The sequence below is a fragment of the Cricetulus griseus genome, chromosome 6, assembly GCF_003668045.3.
Source record: "Cricetulus griseus strain 17A/GY chromosome 6, alternate assembly CriGri-PICRH-1.0, whole genome shotgun sequence".
In the NCBI taxonomy this organism is placed as follows: Eukaryota; Metazoa; Chordata; class Mammalia; order Rodentia; family Cricetidae; genus Cricetulus; species Cricetulus griseus.
In genome coordinates, this window is record NC_048599.1 from 41,645,043 (window position 1) to 41,667,924 (window position 22,882).

The 22,882-nt window shown below is 41.2% G+C and overlaps 1 protein-coding gene across 3 annotated transcripts in view; it reads right to left on the reverse strand.

The window, feature by feature from the left end:
* Positions 1 to 22,882, reverse strand: part of Slx4ip (SLX4 interacting protein) — a 176,387-nt gene that overhangs the window by 40,327 nt on the left and 113,178 nt on the right. For 2 of the 3 annotated variants that reach the window (XM_027421676.2, XM_027421677.2), the window contains exon 3: positions 15,854 to 15,943. In XM_027421676.2, the coding sequence (XP_027277477.1) occupies positions 15,854 to 15,943 (90 nt within the window). Of the gene's footprint in view, positions 1 to 11,068; positions 11,190 to 15,853; positions 15,944 to 22,882 lie in introns of all 3 variants that reach the window. The other variant, XM_027421675.2, reaches the window with a different exon arrangement.

A 22,882-nucleotide genomic window follows, 5' to 3' on the forward strand; every position in this document is an offset into this window, starting at 1 on the left:
TATCAGATTTAAGCAGACGCAAAAGTAACACAGGACTTGAATGTCACAAGAGCTCCAGCAAAAGTAACAGGGGACTCGAATCGCTACACACACCCCAGCAGGATTGACACTACAACTTGAAGCTAAGCAAAAGCAAGTCAATTTTTGTTTCAGGATTCTCTGTGCTGCCCAGGTTGTGAGTTCAAGGAGGAAGGGCAGCTGTTGGTAGGAAAACAGCAGTTCGCTGACCCACCAGTGGGATCATCCTAATAAAGTCTGTATTGACAGCCAAAGCACTGTCTCAAGGCGGACAACAAAGCACTTCATGTGTTGAAAAGAACGCTATTCTGTTCACAGAATTTTCTTTGAGCATTTTTGAATTTTATTTTGTATCAAATGAAATAAACAAAGGATGAAGCATCTGCAACTCTGCAATATGCCTCCCTACGAGGTGACTATGATAGGTGGGACTATTACTTGTCTGAGTTTTTTTTTTTTTCTTTCCATATATCGAAGTAAGTGGTGAACATCATCTCTCCTGCATCCGAGAAAGCAAAGCATCTTGAGCTGTCCCTGCTGCTTTAGCACACTTTTAGTTAAATGTCTAAAACTTTGAGTTTTACAAATTGCTCATTCTTGGAAAAATAATCTCTACTGATCCTGCAGTAATATTCACAAAAGGGCTTATGGGCACTTACTTTCATTATTGTCCTTTTAAGTTTTTTTTTTTTCTCCTATGTGTGGATGAAAGCTTAGAAAATGTTTTGACTGAGTACATTATGGGGAAAAATGTAAATAATAACCAAAGCTATTCAAACACATGTGTAAAAGGAAAACATATGCTTCCATTACGTTCTGTGACAGACTAGGGAAATCCATTTCAATTCTCAAGTGGCTGTGAACAGAAAAAAACAACGTGCAAGAACTGAGACTATTTAACAGAGCAGGTAACTGAAAATGTGCTGTGTGAGTTCACTACTCAGAAAACCACACAAGTGACCGTTTCTTCCTCTTACAGTCCTTCCCTGCTCATGACGGTCAGAAACTGCCTCCACTCCCTCTGTCTGTACTCAAGTGCACTTCCATTCCTGCTGTGGGAGCTCTGTGCACTCAGAGCTCCACCGTAGGACTGAATCACACAAGAAGTGATGATGAAAATCGGATCTATCAAGGGCTTATGATGGTTGATATTTACCAGTCACTGGATGTATGATGTACGATCATTTTTATTATTGTTGTTTTAAAAATCTGACACAAGGAGCTGCTGAAGGGAAGCATAGAGGTGGTGTGCTACAGCATGATTGCAGTCTTTCCTCAAAGTGCCAGGGGTCTGCTGAGGAAGGGCTGGGCTCAGGGGAAACGTGTTTCACTTCCAAAATTTATTTTAATTAGGAAAAGGCTCTGTTTTTCAATAGGCTGGGAAAATAAATACAAAACACAATGCCACATACACATCTTCACTCCCAGGGACATCAGGGAGTAGAGCTCACCACAAGCCCTGGTCTGAAAAGCAGGGAGAAAGCTTTCTTTGGCAGGGTCTTGTGTTGCATCAGGCACTAGGGAAGGCAGGGGAACATTTCTCAGACAGAGGGAAGAATAGGAAGAACTTGCTTGTTTTGGCCATTCTTGTCTTTTTCTTCTCTTGTGTGAACACCCATCAATTCTCTAACACGGTGGTGATGTGCCCCCAGCAACAAAGGCTACAAAGCAAGAGAGGCAGGTGAAGAGGAAGCCTTAGTCTTCCTACCTTGGACACTAACATGCCATACCTGGAATAATGCCACAAAAGGATGAGCAGACGGGTGTTCATTTTGGCTGAAGACTTACACTCAGATTTTAGAGGAATATTCAGCTGAGAAGAACAGTCATGGAAAAAAACTTCAGCAGGCAGAAACCACAGTACTCAGGGAAATTTATTTTATCTTAGGACATTTTCCAAGGGGCCGGGTTTCTTAGATGTTAACTGAGAAAAGGTTATATAGAATAGAGTACTAAGCAGTTTAAAAAATGTCTACTGCTCCACAAGCATAAATGGACGGCTATCTATACAGACAATTATTTGCACCTAGTACTTTGAACCAGGAGATGAGCTATTGAGTGTCTATTTTCCTGTCTCAAGATCAGAGACTGGAGATACAAAGTCTAAAACAAAAACGCACATAAGGTGATTCAAGCACAACACTGCTCCTGGGCCTGGGTAATTTAAAAAGAACCATGCTTTACTAACAAGAAGACAGTTTTACTTAAAGAAAGCATAAGTACATACCATATTCCTTAAAGGAGACACAGGACAGTCATTAGATGGCTGTACTTCACACAGCTGCTGACATTTCACAGTTACCTGACCTTTGGACAAGTTACACAACACCAAGTCTGGCTCGCATCTTCAGAGGAAGGATTAGAAATGGTAGTTATGGGCTGCAGTCACAGCCCGGCAGTGGAGACCTGTGTGGTTGCAGTAAGCCCAAGTTTAATCCTCACCAATGGGAAGGAAAAGTGTATAGAAATGCCTGTGTCACCCACCGGCTTTGGGTGTGTGTCAGACATAGCCACGCTAGTGTCTGCTGGACTGACACCTGGGAATAGGCACTAGCAGGCAGATGCTAAAGGACTGCCAGAGGGGATGGCTTAGAGGAAAGCATTTTCTGTCGCTTTGTACCCGGGTGAGTCCCCAGTCCTGTAATCTTACACTGGGATAGGATGTGGTTTCAGGAAATGAAAGGCTACTTAATGATTTGTAACTCCCAGACCACCTCCACCTCTGCTGCAGCGGAAGCAGACCAGAAGCACGGTCAAGAACCAGGTGACCAATGAGTAGCCACAATTCCTCAATTTTTTTCCCAACACTGTGCTCCTCCCCAGTGTCTGACAGGGCAAGGGCCCTGTCCTGGAATAGTGTGAATTTTCTCAGAGAAGTAGAAGCAACATGTGTAAAAGCTGAGAGTTGAAAGAGTGTAGTATTCTGGCAACCATAGGTTGGTCAATGTAGAAGGGCAAACAAGAATAGGCAGGGGAGCTCTCCAGGTATGTTGGGCAAGGCCATTGGGGTGCTCCCTTCTCTTTGGGGAATAGGGCTTCCTGTAAGCTCAGTGTCTCAGAGGTCTACGTGGGACCTTCCAAAGTCTAAAGGACTAGGCAACTGGCTTACCCCACATTCTTCTTAATAGTCAGATTTCACATTACCTTTCCCTGCAATGGAAATGTTTGCCATCCCCATACTCAGAGAAGGTCAATCTCATGATTGTCCAATAAAAACAAGACAACTGAGAGAACTGGGCTCAGCTATAAGGTTCACTGAGGTAGACCCAGCCAAGCATAGCTTGCTAAAGGATGCTAAGAGAACAGTGATCTATGTACATGAAGATCTGCATAAGAATGACACCCCCTACCAAATAGTTTCCCCTGTTCTCCCAGACTCCTCTGCAAAATGGTGACTGGCCAGTGTTCGAAGGGCAATGAGATAAAGTCCCTGAATGAACAGCCTCCTTCAGGGTTAGAGACAACCTCAGAGCATCAAGAGCTGGAGGGACTAATGATTAGAACAGATGGTGTCTGTAAACCACCAAAGCCCTCAAGTAGGAAGTCATGTGATGACTACATGGCTAAAAATACTGAGATAATTAAAGGCCATAACTGCGCAAGTCACTTAGTCAAAATAAGACGACGGATTGATAAAAGCCAATGGTCTTATGAATCAAACAATACTTAAATGTAGTTGGCTTTATATAATGATGGAGAGGTTTACTGAAAATTCACTCAGAATGCAAGTATAGGCTAGGACTTGATGGAACTCAGGAAAGCTTGTAAACTAGGATGAAAAGTATATTCTGGGCCAGGCATTGGTGGCACACGCCTTTAATCCCAGCACTCAGGAGGCAGAGGCAGGCAGATCTCTGTGAGTTCGATACCAGACTGGTCTACAAGAGCTAGTTCCAGGACAGCCTCCAAAGCCACAGAGAAACCCTGTCTCGAAAAACAAAAACCAAACCAAACCAAACCAAACCAAACAAACAACAACAACAACAACAACAACAAAAAAAAACGAAAAGTATATTCTGACCAGCAGAGCAATATGTATTGCCTTGGCAAGATATTTTGGTACTACGTCCTGAGCTTTGCAGATGAACATCAGTTTTGTGCTGAAGTAGTCCCCATCCCATGCCAAAGGCTGTGTTTCAGAACAGTGACTACTGGCCCTCTTAGAGATCCCATGAGCTTTAACCAAGAGCCAGATACATTCCAGCTTGTGTCAAGTAGAGAAGAAACTGAAAAGGTTATTAAGTTAGAGCTCCTGACCAAAAAGTGTCTCAAGCTGAGGACTGTCAATTTTGTTTTCAAAAGACTATTTTGGCAGCAAAGGTGTGGGTGAACTAGAAGGAAAATCTGGAGTTGATAGCAGTAAGTCAATAACTGATTATGAAAGGAGTAGCAATAGGAAAAGAGAAAAACAAAGAATGGAAGGAAAGAAGGAGGGAAGGAAGGAAGGAAGGAGGGAGGGAGGGAAGGAAGGAAGGAAGGAAGGAAGGAAGGAAGGAAGGAAGGAAGGAAGGAAGGAAGGAAGGAAGAGGGAGAGAGGGAGGGAGGGAAACAATCCAATACAAGCCCAAACTGTAAACATACAGTTCAGTCAGTAAACACATAAAATCATAAATGAAAACAAAAGAGCACACTTCTCCTGATTGAGTTTTAGGCTGCTAATCTGACAAAGATTAAGGACACTGGTAACACCCAATTCTGGTCAAGACTAGAGGAAAATGCTGAGGTGAAGGAGTTGTGGGAGACATCTTTTTGGATACTTCCTCATGTCACTAACTTATACTGACTATAAAAATGGCTGTTCAGGTGACTTACAAGGATGAAGCATATCTGTTATGCTACTCATTGACTTTGTGAATAATCTTTGTGCTTTTTTTTAAATATAAGATTAAGGAAATAGCCTCGGAGGAGCTTATGCAGTTGTTATAACGAATACTCAGAAAGCATGAATAACATTAATCTTATTAGAGCAATGAGCAAAGTTATGAGCTTGGAGACTTCGGCTTACCCAGGATTACATATTTAGTTTACATGCCATGCTGAGGCACGTTACCCTGATATGGATCTAGAAATGGGAAAAAGAAACTGGCCCACAGTGAGCCTGTCAACTGAGGAAAGTGATCCAGTGGGAGAGAGAAGTATGCAGCATTCCTACCTTGGAAACAGTGTGAGAAGCGCAAGCACTCAGCACAGTTCTCTGAAGCATGGTAATCTGGAAAGGAGCTTTGGGGGTGCTAGTCAGCCTTCCTCTCCCATGGAGGGAGGGGGAGGATGGGGGGGAGGGAGGATGGGAGGGAAGTAGACCACAGCCAGCACAGTTAAGTTGCAATATGGTGCAGGTTACAGAGGTATTAAATGCCAAATAACATGTGGTCAGAGAAAAGGGAAAATGAGGGAACTGGTGAAAAAATATACTTGAGTTGAGACTTCATTTGTTAAACAACGGAGAAGCTATTAAAAGTAAAAACACAGACCTAGAAACAAAGCAGGTTTGCAGGAAATAAGTAAGGCCAAGTCACAGCAATTCTTTTTTTTAATATTTTTATTCATTTTACATACCAATCAGTTTCCCCTCCCTCCTCTTCTCCCACTCCCTGCCCCATCTACATCCCCCACCCCCACCCCGCAGACCATTCCTCAGAAAGGATAAGGCCTCTCAAGCCCTGGGCTGAGCTCCAGGAGTCTAGTCAAAGAGAGGAGGAGGGATTATGTGAGCAATGGGGGTCAAAATCATGACCAGGAAACCCACAGAGACAGCTAACCTGAACTCTTGAGAGCTTATGGACTCTAGACTGACAGCTAGGGAGCCTGCATGGGACCCGACCTAGGCCAGCTGCATGTGGGTGACAGTTGTATAGCTTGGTCTGTTTGTGGGGCCCCTAGTAGTGGGAGCAGGATCTGTCGCTGGCACATGAGCTGGATTTTTTTAAACTTATTCACTATGGTAGGATGCCTTGCTCAGCCTTGATGTAGCAGGGAAGAGCTTGGTCCTGCCTCAGCTTGATATGTCAGGCTTAACCTTATGAGAAAAGGAATGATGAAGGTATTACTGGAGCCTACACACACACACACACACACACACACACACACACACACACACACACACTACTGGCATGAACTGCCCTGCATGCAAGAGAGACAACAGAGAATCTACAGGGCAGAAATGGTCTGTGGGAGGCTCACACATTTATGGAGATGTATCTGTTTATCAAATGGTAGGAGGCTAAGTTCAGGGGACTTATGATTTACAGATAGGATGATTGTCCTGGGTGGACTTGGACTAGAGAGCTAAAGATAACATAGAGTAGGGAAAACAAGACTTCAATTTTATCAAAGGCTCCAGAAGAATAGAACTTTAGAAGAAAAGAATTAAATCAAAGGCACTTAAATAAGAAGGAAAAAGTGGTACAAGCTGACAGGGGTCTTGGTCTTTATCTGAGAGACCCTGGGAATATCCTGAATGGCTTTCTAAAGATCTTCACAAGATCAGACCTGTGATTTTAAGGGGGTAACCTGAGTATAGTATGGACAGAGGTAGCACACTGACCATATGAAAGGAAGCCAGCAGGGTACCTGCTACAGTTGTCCAGATGAAGTGGGAACACAGACTGACTGATGGCTACAGAGAAAGGGGCCTGGCCGTGATGTGAACCTCAACAGATATGCTCGAAGGCTGTAGAATGAGAGAAGAGACAAACGGGGTTTTCCTAGAAAGTTTACTTTCAAAGAGGGATATATCATCTCACTACACTAAATGCAATATTCATTCCACTAGTGGTCGCCAGAGGCTGCACAAAGAGTATGGGGCCTGATTTGTGTTTGTGCAACTAGATAAAGTCAAGAGCAGATGACAACAGAAAAATCACTTGCAGGGGACTGGGAGATGGGTCAGGGATTAAAGCATTTGCTGTGAAAGCATGAGCACTAGGGTTTTGATCCCCACAACCCATGGGGATCAGTGGGCACAGATGCCTACTTATAATTCTTGTTTGGGAAGGTGGGGATAGGGGATCCCTAGAGCAGGACTAGCCACATCAATGAGCTCCAGGTTCAACTGAGAAAACCTGCCACAATGGGTAAAGTAGAAGAGTGCTCAGGGATAATTATGGACATCCACCTTGTGACTCCACATGTACGTGTACACATGTTTGCATACACATGTACACACAGACATACACCTACATATTCAAGCACAAATACATCAATATCCTTAAAGAGTTCTTACAGGCTGGATTTGGTACAGGACCTGTAATTTTTGTATTTGGGAAGCTGAAGCAAGGATGTCAAGTTTGGGGCTAGCCTGGATTCTGGACAACTGAGGGAGAGTCTTAAAAAAAAAAAAAAAAGTACAAGAAGAACTTATAGCTCATATAGCCCACTAGTAGAACACTTTTAGAGTCTATGTGAGCCCAGTAACACACACACACACACACACACACACACACACACACACACACACACACGCCGTGCTCGAACTCTCAGAAGCACACAAAACTATAAACATTAAATCAGACTCAGAAGTAACAAATATGTGTATTTCTAGAATGCTAACTGTACTTTACTTTAGAACTAACAGTACCAGATGCAATCCAAATTCCACCAATAAATTAAGATCACCAGTATTTAATAGAATACTTTGTAGTCATCAAAATAGCCATGTAGACCTGGAATAAGTCAAAACAATCTTGAAAAAGAGTAACAAATTACAAGACTTAAGCTTTCTGATTTCAAAACTTACCACAAAGCTATAGTATATCAAGAGGCTGTACAACTGGCACCAGAGACAGATACAAACAACTGAATCAGAATAGAAAGCTCAGAAATAAACCAGCATCAACGTTCAAATGATTAGTAATCAAAAGATTACTAAGCCCATTCAATGTGAAAAGTAGTCTCTTAACAAATGATACTAAGGAAACTATACATCCACATGGAATGAGTTTTAACTTTAACTCAAATGGGATCAAGTTCCTAAATAAAACAATTTTTAAAGTTCCATAGAACTTCTGTTTTTAGAGGAAAAGTTTCACAAAACAGGACTTGGCAATGACTTCCATAGGCATAACATCACAGCATCGGCAACAAAAGAAGTGGCATTTTGGCTTTAGCACATTCAAAACCATCTATACACCAAGGTAAACCTTCAAGAGATGGAAAAGACAAACCAATGAATTTGGGAAATATTTCTTAATTACATAGTCAATAAGGAATTAACATGCATAAAAATATGCAAAGGCTCTCAAACAACAACCTTTGCCCCACAAAAAATCCCAGTTAAAAAATTAACTAGGCATATATTCATTTCTCCAAGAAGATGTACCAATAGCCAATGAATATATGAAAAGATGGCTGGCATCACTAATAACTAGGGAAATAGCAAAGCAACAACAAAACAATCCACAATTATAGATTGCTTTATATCTATTAAGATGGTTATTACCAAAATATCAGAAAATAAGGTTTGGCAATGATGTAAAGCAAATGGAACCCTCATAGTGGTGAGGGTGTAAAATGATACAGTCATGGTGGCAAGCGATATGTTAGTATCTCAAGAACAAAATCAAAAGAATTAACCCCATGATCCAGACATTTCTAAGTGTATATTCAAAAGAGCCAAAAATCTTGGAAAGGTTTGTATACCAGTGTCTGCAACAATATTGTTCATAACAGTCAATGCATGGAAACAATTCATCAGTAGATGAATGAACAGGCAACGTGACAGCCACTGGAAGATTACAAAAGACCTGAAATTCTGATAAATGTAACTGTAAGAATGCTGAAGATGCAAGTGTAAGGGAAATAAGCCAGAAGATAAAATGACAAATATTATATGACTCCTCTCATATGAGATACTGACAGTAGTAAGAACAATAGTGACAAAGCAAGACCTCAATTACCAGGGTGGCAGGCTAGAGGATGAAGACACATTATTCATGGATGTAAAGTTCCAGAATAGACAGCAGGAAAACTGTACAAAAATGTAGTATATTTATGCTACCAAAAGTGTACACCTGAAAGTTGTGAAATAGTAAATTTATCTGCACTTTACAACAATAGATTTTTTAAATGATGATATAAGAAATTATTTTTACAATATATTAGGTGGGGGGAGGTTACAAAATTGTGTACACAATAAGATCACTTTGTTTAAAAAGCAACAAACCTTCCCCTCACACAAACCCGAGGACATTTTCCTGACATCTTGAGACCAGAACTGTCTGTGAGAGATGCTGGGTACTGAGTACTTAGTCTCTTCCCTCAGCAGTCAGAGCTGGGATAGGAAGGAAAGGCCGGCTTGAGTACTGACCAAACCATCTACTGTAACAGCTACATCAGGGACAGGACTCACAGAATGTGGCTCCAGTCCTTTTCCTGTTGCACCAGATAAAATGTGAGACTGGCCAGGTCTATTTAGGTACAATGGATACAAAAACCTATGGCTTTTCTCAGAATTTATAACAATAAGTGGCAAATCAGACAGTAGCATCTAAAGCAGTGGTTCTCAACCTTCATAATTTCTTTAATACAGTTCCTCATGTTGGGGTGAATCCACCCCAAACATAAACGTATTTTGTTGCTGTTTCATAATTTTGCTACTGTTATGAATTGTAATTTAAATATCTGATATGTGACTCCTGTGAGGTCGTGACCCACAGGTTGAAAGCCACTGGACAGCAATATTGCTTGGTTTGAAAATGTCATTCTCTGGGGCGTAGAGAGGTGGCTCAGCGCTTAAAGAGCTCTGACTGCTCTTACAGAGGACCTGGGTTCAATTCTCAGCACCCACATGGCAGCTCCCAACTGCCTGGAACCCCAGTTCTGGGACACCTGACACCCTCACCCAGACATACTTACTTGGAGGCAAAACACCAATGCATATAAAATAAAAATAAATAAATTATTAAAAAAGAATTAAAAGGGTTAATTATATTTAAAAATGTCATTCTCTGGAGCCTCTCAGTTTGGGTAACAAAAACTACTTGTTTATCTATCATCCATGTAAAGTGAGTCCTCTAGATGAAGGAAGGTTTCGGAGGAGTATATAATTCAGTAGTTTTCCTAAACAGATGTTCCCTTAACATAATGGGATTCACAATAGTCTACCCACAGTAGTCTGATAATTACCATGCACTGACTATATTTGTAGCACAGGCTGCTATGAAATGCTGATTTTTAAGTGAGAAACAAACAAAATGAAATAGAAAAACCAAGTGGAAGACTGAGGGAACAGAAAACACTGGGGTGGAGGCCATAAAAACTCTATCTGTATTCCAGCTCTGCCACTTATCCCTCACAAGCATTCTCACTCAGCTTGTCACTGAATCTGTGACAGGCACCAAGGTAAGTGCTGGGGACAGGACGAGGGGAAGGTACTAAATAAGCCATAATCTCTGTCCTGAGATAGCCTTGTACTTGTCAAGCCAATCTACAGGCTCTCAGCTTCCTCACCTGTTCCTGAAAGACAAACGCATCACCATGTCATCACCAGTAGAATCTCAATGTTGGTACCCTTCAGGTTTTGGAGCTAGTAGCTTGTTATGAAGGGGTTTCTCCGTGTCTTGTCAATGTAGTTTCATCCCTGGCCTTTACCCACTATGGGCCAGCAGCTTCCCACCCCTTGCCAGTAATGACAATCAAAACTCTCTGCACACATTTTCAAATGTCCCCAGGGAATAACATTGCTCCTGTTTGAGAACATCTGAAATAGAGTGACATATGGGAAAACTTTTAAAAGCATAAGACACCAAATCAATTTATGTCAGTATTAATAAAAATCCATTTGTAAGACTATTTGTCAAAAAAAAAAACAGACCTTTAAAATTTTACAGTTTCCTTAAGAATGTTTTATTTGCTATTTTTATATATTTTCCCTACCATTAAAAGCCCTTTAGGGCTTTTGGGTGAATTTTTGTTACTCAAACACTGTATCTTCATTACAGCATATTTTTTTAATGTATCACTATGCTAACACCACAGATTCAAATATAATTGCAATCTCTACAAAGCAGAAATTTTATTTTCTTTGTCCAAAATTGCAGTGCTTGTTGCCTACCTTTTAAGGACAAGGGACTGGATCTTGTGAATTCTGCATTTGAAGGCCTGTGCTGTTTATAAATGCCCGCGTACTCCTTAACTCTGGAATCAATGGTTTCTTTTAACAGCAAACAAACTTCCTAAAGTAAATTTAAAACATTAGACATTTCTAGTTTAATGCAATGCAAAGAAGAAAACATTACACACATTGAAAAAGCAAATGCTGGCATTTAGTTAGCTTTTGAACCTAGCTGTGAGTCCTGAAAGGACTTCTGTACAGTCTTTTGGAGTGCACTGCCCATTAAATGCACTATCAAAGACGGCTCCATTACTGATGTTGGCTCACTTTATTTTCTCTCTGCCTCAGTTTCACAATTCCAAAGGGAAGATTTAAAAGCTTACTTCAAAAGCAGGGTGTGACTTAAAGAATGTTTTCATATAAGTGTCAGTCCACTATACTGTGATGGACAGAAGAGAAAAGAAAAATCACATGGAGCTGTCTACACAGGTTCAGCATGGGACTCAGGGGGTACTCAGAGGCAGAATGGAGTGTAAGGACACTTCTACTGTCAGCACAGGTGGCATGGGCAGGATACAGCTGCCACTAGCTCTGGCCCTACTGTCTCACTGCATTGGTGTCCTATTTGCAGATACAGTGTTACCCAATTTTATTTGTATACAAAAAGTCAGAAACAGTAGAAGCTTTCATTTTTCAGCATGGTTCAAATTTATTTTTTATATTTTATTGTTGTGTGAACAACATCATTCATTAGTTCTGGCCTTGGGATTACAAACACAAGAGAGTCAGAGTGGTAGGTTAAAAAGAAGTGGGGAGAGGGTAATGTGATCTTCTCACTCTTATGATGATGCCATAGACCCAACTGCTTTTTAAAAATCACATTAAAATTCTTCAATCATGAATGATGTAGATCATGTCTCTGGTGTAGATTAATGTTATTAGGTAGCAGAACCAGGTTTGAATTCAATTTCAGTATGCTGCATTATTAATAAATTTCTAGAGATATCAGTTGGCATATAATATTTGCAAAGAACAACAACAAAAAATAACTCAGAAATTCAACTGCACAGTAGGTATCAATATTCTCTGAGGTGTCTCCTGCATTGCCAGGAAAATGTAATTTACCATAGCAAATCAGGGGAAACTACAGATGAAACTGAAACTTAATGAGTGATAAATCCTAGATCAATTCCCAACACTTCTGTAGTAGATTCAGAGTTGCTCAGGTCACCTCAAACTTGTTCCACTTGTTTTTCCGAAAGACAATCACAGGTTAATCGTTGAGACTCTTCATAATTACAACATGAACCAGGTTTTTGGTTGCTCATTCTTTTATTGCAAATAACCCTTAAACAGTATATAAAACTCTTGATTTAACACAAACATAGACATTTCTACATAAAATACAAATACCAGTCTCCTCTCTCTTGCTTTTTACTTGCAGCTAAAAGATGCAGTGCTTTGTAGAATATGGAGATATCCATTTACAGCTAAAAGCTTTGGCACTGTTCACAGAACACAAAGGCAGCCTTGCCTCTTACTGTTGTTCTAGCAATTAAATAATTTTTGCTTCACATGCAGGGTTCAGCTATGACTGAGCTAGAAAATATGTGGAAGACACACAAGGCAACAAGGATTGTTAAAATTTGGCCATAAATACCCTATAAGGCTAGAACTAAAAATAGTATGACAAAAATAGAGCCCATACACATGAAGTTTCTCACTATACTCCAAGCGTTCCTTATGGGAACCAGGTTTCAAGAATTAAAGATGGGCACTGTGCAGAGATGACTGATACCTAAGAACCAACTGTGCTAGGCTTGGTAAAGCATCCTCTTCAGACCTAGAGCAACACAGGAGAAGAAAACAGCCAGCAAGATCTGAGAGGAAGGTGAGAGGACCAAGTAAAAATCCACAAGTGAGAGGAAGACAGGCACAGACTCCCTATGTAACAGGGGTTCCTGTTTGCTCCCTAGTTTATAAATGGGACAACTTCAGTTTGTTTCTTTGAGTCCAAAGACTACATGAGCTGGACTCAAGTGAAACATGTTTAAATATATGAATCAAGTCCTCTTTCCATACAAAGTAACTGCTAAAATGCAATAAAACTACATGTTTATGAAACCCCAATCATGAGATAATCTAAAGATTAAAAACAGGGAAGCACTAACTTAACATATGTGAAATCATAACCTTTCTTCAAGTCTCCTTTTGAAGACACAGAAAGAAATTATCTCTGACTAACTCTAAAATCAGTGAACACATATTGAAGGAACAGCAAACTATCAACTTTACTTTGAGGAAAGCTCAGCTTGGGAGAGTAAGCAGACCTCTTACAGTCACCACTGAAGCAGCTCTCTACAAGTCCCATCATGCACCTCTGCTAAGTCATGCCTCACTGCTCTGGAGTAGGCCCTGTTGGAACAACACGGCTGCACGTGGCACCTTGACAAGAAATCTAGCCTCATGCTTTCCAGAGGAGGTGATTCACATCATCTTGGCTCTAGAACATTCCATATCAACCATTTCTTGGCCAAAACTGCCTAAATATCAACATTAAAGAACATGGGAAAGTTGGGTCTGAAATGGTGCATTTGAGAACCTTTCAGAAGTCATTAGGGTAAGATCCTTTGTATGAAATACTATTCACTTTGGTGGAATGAATGCACTAATTTGAATCATATGGGCATGTGTTAGTGACCTAAAATTTGAGATTATAAGAAGGAGAATAGTGGTGAAAAGTCCTGACCTGCTAAATATAAAGTCCTCAAGAAGACAGCCCATTATCAATTCCCTTAATGATAAATTCATCATAGGAAGCCTTGTGTCTTCTTCTCAGCATTGGGCCACTAGGTATCCTTGCAAAATAAATGACCACAAAGTACTGGTAGTATTATCATTTGACTGAAAATGTATTGTTAAAAATAATTTATGGGTTGGTACGTTAGTTTTAGCAAGGTGAACAAATGATCACAAATAGCATTTCCCCTCTACTGTTACTAGTTTCACTACTATTACTGCTTAATACAATTTATTTTTATTTACTTCTCTAAAAGTAACAGCTGATAAATACTATCAGGGAAATGAAGAACAGTCTGTTTTAAACATTTTTAAATTACATTTACTCATTTACTTGTAATGTACATGTGTTGTGTGGGCACACACATGACATGGCGTAGATGTGGAGGTCAGAAGACGACTTACAGGAGTTGTTTCTCTCCTTCCACCTTTGCCCGTCCTGGGAATTGAAGTCAGGTCATGGTGGGTTGCAGGCACCTTTACCCACAGAGCCACCCAGCTGGCCTGCTTTGAAGCTTTTGATCAGGACAGCTCCCTGATATCCACAGAAGGAAACAATGATTCTCCACCACAAGGGCTCACAGAGAGGGAATTGAAACCACAGGAGACTGAAGCCTTATCTTTGAAGACAGAGGAAGCAGAAGCTTCTGGGGAGCTCAAATATCCTAGAATCAAACCTTGCAAACCATGGGGAGAAGCACACGTGAGAAACTCGAGGATAATTGGCGGCTCTCCTGTAACTTAACTACTGATAACTGTTTCCTTTTGTTGTTGTTGTTGTTGTTTTGGTTTTGGTTTTTAATTTTGATTTTTATGTGTGTGTGTATGTGTATGTATGTGCTGGGAAGTTATCTTGGGTCCCCAGGAATGAGTCATCTCTTTAATAAATAGTTAACTATTGACTGGAAAGCCTTTCTATTAGGAAAAAAGTAATTAAGTGACACATTTTCTATTTTAGATGCATTATATATTGTTAAAAAATACTTAGGAATGGTTGAGATTTTTTGTTTACTCTGGCATACAATTTAGTAGGAAGACAAACTGCTCATGGCAACAGTGGCTCATCCAGTTTTAGGCTAGCCCTCACATCTGAGGTCACTCTGAAGCTTAATCAGCTGAGCAAATTTTCGTAGTAAACAGTAAAATAATTACATTTTACTTAAACATTTCAATATTTCTAGGCTATGAAGTTCACCCACAGGTTTTTTTTTTTTTCTTTCAAATTCTCCTAAAATGTCACACATTAGCAGAGCAGACCTACATACTCCAGACCTGTGTTGTTCACAGCCAACCCACCCATGCCAACTATCTGCTTTACCGGCTGGCCAACAGCAGAGCAGGGAGACTGAAGTTCCTCTTCACTTGTCAAAGTCTTATGACAATGAAAAGAGGTGAAGATGAAAGTAAGGATTAATACAGATGTGGAGATTAGCCTTGCGTATCTTCCACACCTGCTCCAGGTGCTGCCAGCCTTCTCATCACTCAGATCAAAATCCCTGCTTGCTTGGAATAGTTTGTCTTCTTTTTACTCCCTTTTTACTATAGAGAATCATTTTCCCTAAAGGGGGATTAGAATTTTTGGTTTAAATAACAGAGCCTGGGATGAGGACATAGAGATGGTGAAGTACCTACCAAGCATGTAAAGGTCCTAGAGTCAATCCCTAACACCACATGCATACACACACACACACACACACACACACACACACACACACACACACACACACACACACACACACACACACACACACACACACACACACCACCCAGGTCAACAATAGATTAGCATATAAAACATATGGCTATGTCAGTTTCTTAAGGGCAGAGATGTATGCTTGTCACTGGGCATACTCCTACTTCTCAGTAGTTAATTGTCACTCAACTTTTTAAAAAATCCTTAATGAAAATGAAAGTAGAGAAAAGTTGACATTTCTTGTAGCAGGTACACAAGAAACAGTGTTTAAAGAGCAAAACTTTTTGTTGTACCTCTTTCTTCTGTTCAGAAAACCAACTGGAATCTTTGTTTGAACCTTGTGGCACTATATGAAGATCCACGAGGACAGCAAAATTTCCACACTGAAAGAGAAGGCATCAAGATTTATTAATGGTAGACTATGTCTGCGGCTCATGCCCAGTAGACAACTGCAAAGAATCTCTCAAACTCCACACACAAGAAAATAGCAACAAAATCTCTCCTGGATGGAATCTCAGCATGGCTACTACTGTTCACATGTTCATATTTATAGTGGAAATTCTAAGAAGAAATATAGGCTTAGCTTGGATACAAGTGACAAAATAACTGTCTCTAGACTACAACTTGAAAGGGGCAAACCAGAACTCTCAGTGGCAGCTGGAAGTCTGCCAGAGAAGTTGAACAGGGCAGTGCTAGGTAGACTTCAGACAAGAACAATTCTGCACAGAGCCAGGGTCATTCTTTCTCCTCAGTAGTAAAGAATCTGTGTACGCTATTGCCTTTTGATAAGGAGTTAGCTGGACTGAAGAGCTTAGACCAGAAATCAAAATATGGCTATTGTGGCTTACTGACATTTTAATTTTATTTAAAATAAATTTATAGCTCTATGTAGCTATGGTCTGCATGGGATATGGATCTCACAAAAAGATGTAGCCAGGCTACAGAGATGGCTTGGTGGGGAAAGAGCCTAGTATGCAAGCATGAGTACCAGCTCTGATATATACTTCAAGTCTCTGCGCTAGAAGGGCAGAGACACACTGATTCCAGAAACTTACTGGCCAGTTAGTCAAACTGAAACGGCAAGCTCCAGGTTCAATAAGAGACCCTGTCTCAAAAACATGAAGTGAAGATCAAGGGAGGAAGATGCTGACCTCTGGCTTCATGTAGGAACTCATGCTAGGGAGACTGCAGTGGAGCACACATGCATGCACATACACACGTGCTCGGGAGTGCATGCCCACGAGTGCGCACCCCCCCCACACACACACACACAAGCTGTAAATTTACAAATCTTCACACCTCATAGTCATTGCTGAGATTCCCAAGATAAGGTAAACAAACATCACGGAAAGGAAAGAATGTACAACCAAGACCATAGGTTGAGCATGTCCAAGAGGCCCAGAGATTCAGTCAATAGTCCTGTAGGAAAGTCCCTTTTATAAATCTCTAAGGTCTTTAATTTCATTTATAAACTTTTATGAAAACATGGTGAAAGCAGATTTAAACAAATGGTGCTAGAGAATCAGATACAAAGACAGAAAGAAAGTGGGACTCAACTGCATCTACCTCACTACCAGACACAAAATGTAATTTGAGATGGTTTATATACTTAAGCATGAAAACCAAAAACCATTATTCTCATTATAAGGGCAGGAAAGTATCTCTTATGAATGATCTAGAAAATGTGAAACATTGAAGGAAAAATTGTTGATTAACCTGGACAGGAAAATAAACTAGTTCTAGTCTAGTCACACAATGGAATGGCATTCACCAAAATGTTGACACAGTCACAATGAATGGACTTGTCTCCAAAGCAGAATGAGCTAAGGAGGCCATACCAATGGATGCCTACTGTATGGCTCCATGTCAGCAAGTTCTAAACAGCAAGAGCCATGTGTGGTGAAGTGCCAGGGTAGTGCCTCCGAGGCATATGAAGAAGCCAAATGTCATGACAGGAATATGTTGTGACCTGAAGGGAATCTTGGCTGTACAACCTAAAAGCAGTTCTTCTCTTCTCACCACTAATAAACAATTTTAAAATATAAGTATTGAAGTTTAAGAAAAGCGGCTCAAGGGAGAAAGACATCATGCAACAGAGTTCAAGCAGAGGGGTTTTTATTAGGGAAAAAGAACTGTAAAAAGGAGGAAAGGGGAGAGGGGAGACCTGTCTCCAGAGACAGGAGCAGCAGGAGAGAGGAAAGAAGCACAGACAGGGGTGTGGGAGGGGAGGTGGGCAGGGCCCTTTTAAAAGGAAACATAGTGAATATACACAGGTGGTGCTCTTTGTGGCTGCAGTTGAGGGCCTATCCTGTCTGAACCCCATGAACAGGATAGTGCAGACGCCCAAGTACTAACAGTAAGTATGATGTCTGAATTTGTGTGTCTATTATATGGCCTCTTATGACGCCAGTGTACTGTGGCTGTCTGAATGCAACTTAGTTTGATGCATCTAGAATTTTATTTTAATTAAAGAGATCTAAGAGAATATTAGAAAGCCATGGTAAGATTGAGAACTGCTTTGTGAAATGCAAGTCTGTGTATGAGTGATGATGAAAGGCCAATTTCTTTTTGTGGGCTGTAGTAAAAAAAAAGTTTGAAAACCATACTCAAGTATATTGTTATACTTAGAATTTCCTCCCAATTGTTGATTACAGACCTACCCTTTCAGGAGTATGCTGCCACCAGGAGGTCATATGCCACAACTACAAGACCTTAGCTGGGGGATATTAACATTTTGTGTGCCATGCATTTTTCTTTAGCCAACTGAAAATCTGATAAAACTGTTCCTAGAATGTTTTATAAATACATAAAATATAACATATGGGATTTAAAAAACATGACTACATTGAAGTACATTTATCAAAATCTTAAAAAGCGACCCCAAATTTGTGGTACAGTAATATCTGAGTGTTTTGCAGGCGATGATTTGTATCACAAACTGATGGATCCCGTGACAACAGCAAACTGAAGGCAGTAAAGCACATCTCTGGCATTTTCAGAGAATCTGCAACATCTCTAACCACAAAGAGTTGTGATTTCTAACGGCCGGCCACTAGCACTGCTAAAACCGCTGTGTTGTGAATCCTACAGTAATAATAACTTGGTCCAGTAACTCACCCAATGAAGCATAAGCCTCAATCTGGAGTCTTCTCACACCCCAGTCTATGCTTGATTATAGATTAATTAGGTTTTTATTTCTTTAAATTAATAAATTCTCAATGCTTACACTGGCAATGTAAGAGAGAACTTTCCTAGGTTTCTAGAAGATTCTGTGCTGGAAGGTTCTCCCTGGGCAGCCAGGAAGCCTTGGTTCTCTATAGCAGGAGCTTAGCTATCTACACTAATCAGGAGTATTGTGCCTTCTAAAATTCTCTGCTTTCAAAGCTCCACTTTTTTCCTCCCATGAATAAACTGAGGTGAACAAAATAGGTTTCTGAGCACAGTAGGCAGCACAGCCTCCCTGTCTCCTCAACCTTAATTAGGAGGTTGTTTCTACTTTCAGAAAAAAACACTGCAGTTCTCTTCAGGACAGGAAGCATGGGAACCATCACTTCTTCCACAGGCCAGAGCCCATCATTAGAAGTGAATCCAGGGGCTATGAGAAATAGCTTCAAATCCCATGCAAGGGGGTTGTGCATACACAGGCCAGGGCCCTTTCTCACTTTCACCCCTTCATCTAGAGGTGGCAGTCCAAACCCTGGGAGATATCCCAACATTGCCTTTCCCTAGTACTCGTGAATAGGTCACCTCATCTTGCAAGTTTCGTTTTTTGGATGAATGCTCAGACATCCATCCACTCTTGTTCTACTGTTCATAGCATCCCCACACTTAGACTATCAGAGTCTTTCCTAGTGGTATCCCACATGAACTTTTAATGTTGTCAACAGGGCACCCCTGTTCTAGCTAAGCCTGCAGTCCAAGTCTTTCACCAGGCCTCACTACTGTTTCTCATTGTGTGGTGGGCTCTTCCACTACACTCCAAGCCCACCAGAGGCATAGCGAGATCTAGGAAGCTTTTCTGAACAGTTTATCTGTCTCCTCTGGATCAGACACATTCTTTAAGTGCTTTATAGACTTCTGCATTAAATGACTGGGCTGTGGAGGAGAGATGCGTGCTGGAACATGAGCTCCAGTAGAAATGGGTCCATACCCAGGTTGATTCTAAATCCCCCCTGATTAGCACCCTAGTAGTCCATGAACATGCTTCCTATTTAGTAGCAGGAAGAAAGAACACAAGCTCGAACAAACTGCCCTAGTTTTGGGCAGGGACAGGGCTCTAAAACCCAATGTACGGATGAACCTTCTTTTCTCCTTATTCTGTACAGATAACAACTAACGTTACCAGTGGTAACAGTTATTTTTTCAAAATTTAAAGTACAAAGATCCTGGGACTACCTGGCCATAAACCCAATGCCAGACAAGCATATTGGTTACTTCATCTACTGCATCCCTAAGAATGTCAGAGGTGTAACTCTATGTTGTGCTTTCTCTCTGAGTCTTTAGAGGAGACCTTGTCTTCTGACTTTATGTAAGTATAACAGAGAAGTGAAACTGTTAGCATTGTCTTACCATGAAAACCAACACAGACCACAGAGGTAGAAGGGTTTGCACATTGTCTGAATCCCTTTAACAGAGGAGCACAGCAACGTAGTACTACAGCACATATCACACCCGCATGGCCCCATCCCCCCAGTGTTCACTCTAGAACCAGAGGTAGCAGAGTGAAGGTCCTGCCTGGGAGCTGCTGACTCAATGAACCTCATGGAACAGCAAGCTGTGGAGAAAAAAAAAAAAACAAACCCACAGTATTCAGAAAAAGGGGCCCCATTAGTTCTGTATGCTCATCTCATAATTCTCATAATGCAGATACATGTCAACACATGACACACTAACAGGCCCGGAGCCCTGGTTGGGCAGAAGGAGCAAGGGACTGGTAGGCTGGAAAGCTCTCTGAGGCAGGAGAGAGGAGCATGGCAGGCAGTAGAAACCACAGCCAAGCAGACATGTTTAAACCCAACTGCACAAAGAAGACAGGAGGGAAGGCCATGCCGAGGGGTTGAGGAGACCTCTTAGGCATCAGTTTTCCTATATGTGAAATAAGAGAATCTATCCTGTCTCCTTCAAAGACTTCCACTCACAGATCCCACCTCTCTGGTTGTCTATATTCTTGTTTCTATCTGTCCACATAATGCAAATTCTTCTGTAACTGTCACCACGCACGCGCACGCATGCACATGCACACACACACACACACACACACACACACACACACACACACACACAATAAATATATATATATATATATATAATATATATATATATATATATATGGCAGCTTGTCCTGTCATTCTACCATGGCCCATACAAACACATTAGGAAACCTCACATAATGTAAAATGACAATTGCTTGACTAGAAATCACCATATGAACTACAGGAAATGGCTGGAAAAGGCCAAGGGAAAGACCTCTACAAAGCATATGCTCTTCCCTATGGTGTTCCATGACACCCCGGGGCAGAAACAAACTCAGCACAGCCACAGCACTTCTTCTTACCCCTAGCCCTAAAGCTAACCACAGGCAGCAAACACATGACCATATCCATCTGTCCACACAGAGGCCTGAACGAACACCTTTCTGTTATCTTGGAGTTATCAATACCTAGTACTCAGTATGACACATAGGTAGCAAAGAAATGGATTTGCTAAATTAGGGAAAGCATCACTGGTGAAAAATGGCTCACCTGCCTTGTTGCTGGGGGGTGGGTGGAGGACAGGGACAGGGGGACCACCTCCCTTTCTCTTATAACCTATCCTGAGAACAAGTCTACAGAATCAAGCTCATGGTCTACAAGTAAGGTTACCTCACATACTCATAGAAATGGGCAACAACACCCACCAGTTGGAACCAAGGGGCTACTTTCCCACCTTCAAATCAGTCACTAGAACAAGATGCAAGAACAAATCTAAGCTTTGTGAACCAGATCTGTCAGAGGAATGTTCTTGGGTCAAATCAATGGATGACTTATTCTTTGAATTCAAGTTTTGCAAGTTGAAAGCGATGTAGAGAAGGGAGTGGTGTATATGCGACCAAAGGGAGTTAGGAGAGGAGAGCTGCTTTTTCCTACTTGTTCATTGTAGGGCTTCTAACTACTGGTCAGGGGTGAGCAATTTTCTAGTCATTCCAAAATTGACAGAAGATTACTTAATAAGACTGGGGAAAGATTCTAGAGACAAAGAACAAATCATAAAGAAATGAAGACAAAAGATGGGGGGAGGCAGAACAAGTGGGCTTGATGATAGCCTCTACAAGGAGAAAAGAGGAAGACTGGTTGGTGTCCTTTAGCAAACTGTTTCTGGTCTTCTACTCAGAAAAGAGAAAGACATTTACCTTATGGCTAGGGTAATGATAGGGCAGCTCACAGACATGGCTTGGGTAGGGACACACCATGATGCTGGAAATAAAGCAGTGGCCACTGAAGGTGGTGTTAGCGAAGGGATGCTTTAATACACACCCTGACACACACACACATACATACACACACACACACACACACACACACACACACACACACACACACACACAATTAGAAACCCTATTCTCCAGTGTACACAGAGTGCAGTTAAGAACAATTTCCAGTCGCTTATTGTTTTAGATTCTTTCCCTAGCAATGTTCAAATGTAACCTGCAGCCCTCTCACCTTAGTCACCTGGCTTGTGGCAGGCTCAGAGCATGTGGAGCAATGAGGGACACAATGGCTTGGGTATACAGTAGATGATGTCAACCCCTCTCCCTCATCTCTTTCCTCCTCTCCAAAGGTGGTATTTGCTTCAAATTCCAGGACACTTGAGGTAGACACTATACTGTCAATTAAAAAACTTTTACACATATGTAGTATGCAAGTATTTATCTACACTGAGATCTAACAAATGCCTTAAAATTCTTTTGTAGCTTTACTCTGGCAACACAATGTTTCTTAGAAGAGTAGGCAGGTGGCTTATAACCATGCCAGATGGCAAAGTCAAAAAATATAAATGCTGCTCCTAAATATTTCTGCAACCGAGTACATGCTGTGGACTCCTGGGAGTCTCTGAAGGACTGCAGAGCAGGCACTATCCAGAGTTGGCAACATGTAGGCTGGTCTGGGACATGATTGGGACCAACAATGGTTTATATACCCTGAAGTAGAGTTTGGAAAACAAAAAGAGTATCAGTCCCTGTAAATTTCTATTATAAATATCTTTCTATCTCTCTCCCTCCCTCTCTCTCTCTCTCCCTTCCTCCCTCCCTCCCTTTCTCTCTTCCCACTCTCTCTTTCTCTGTG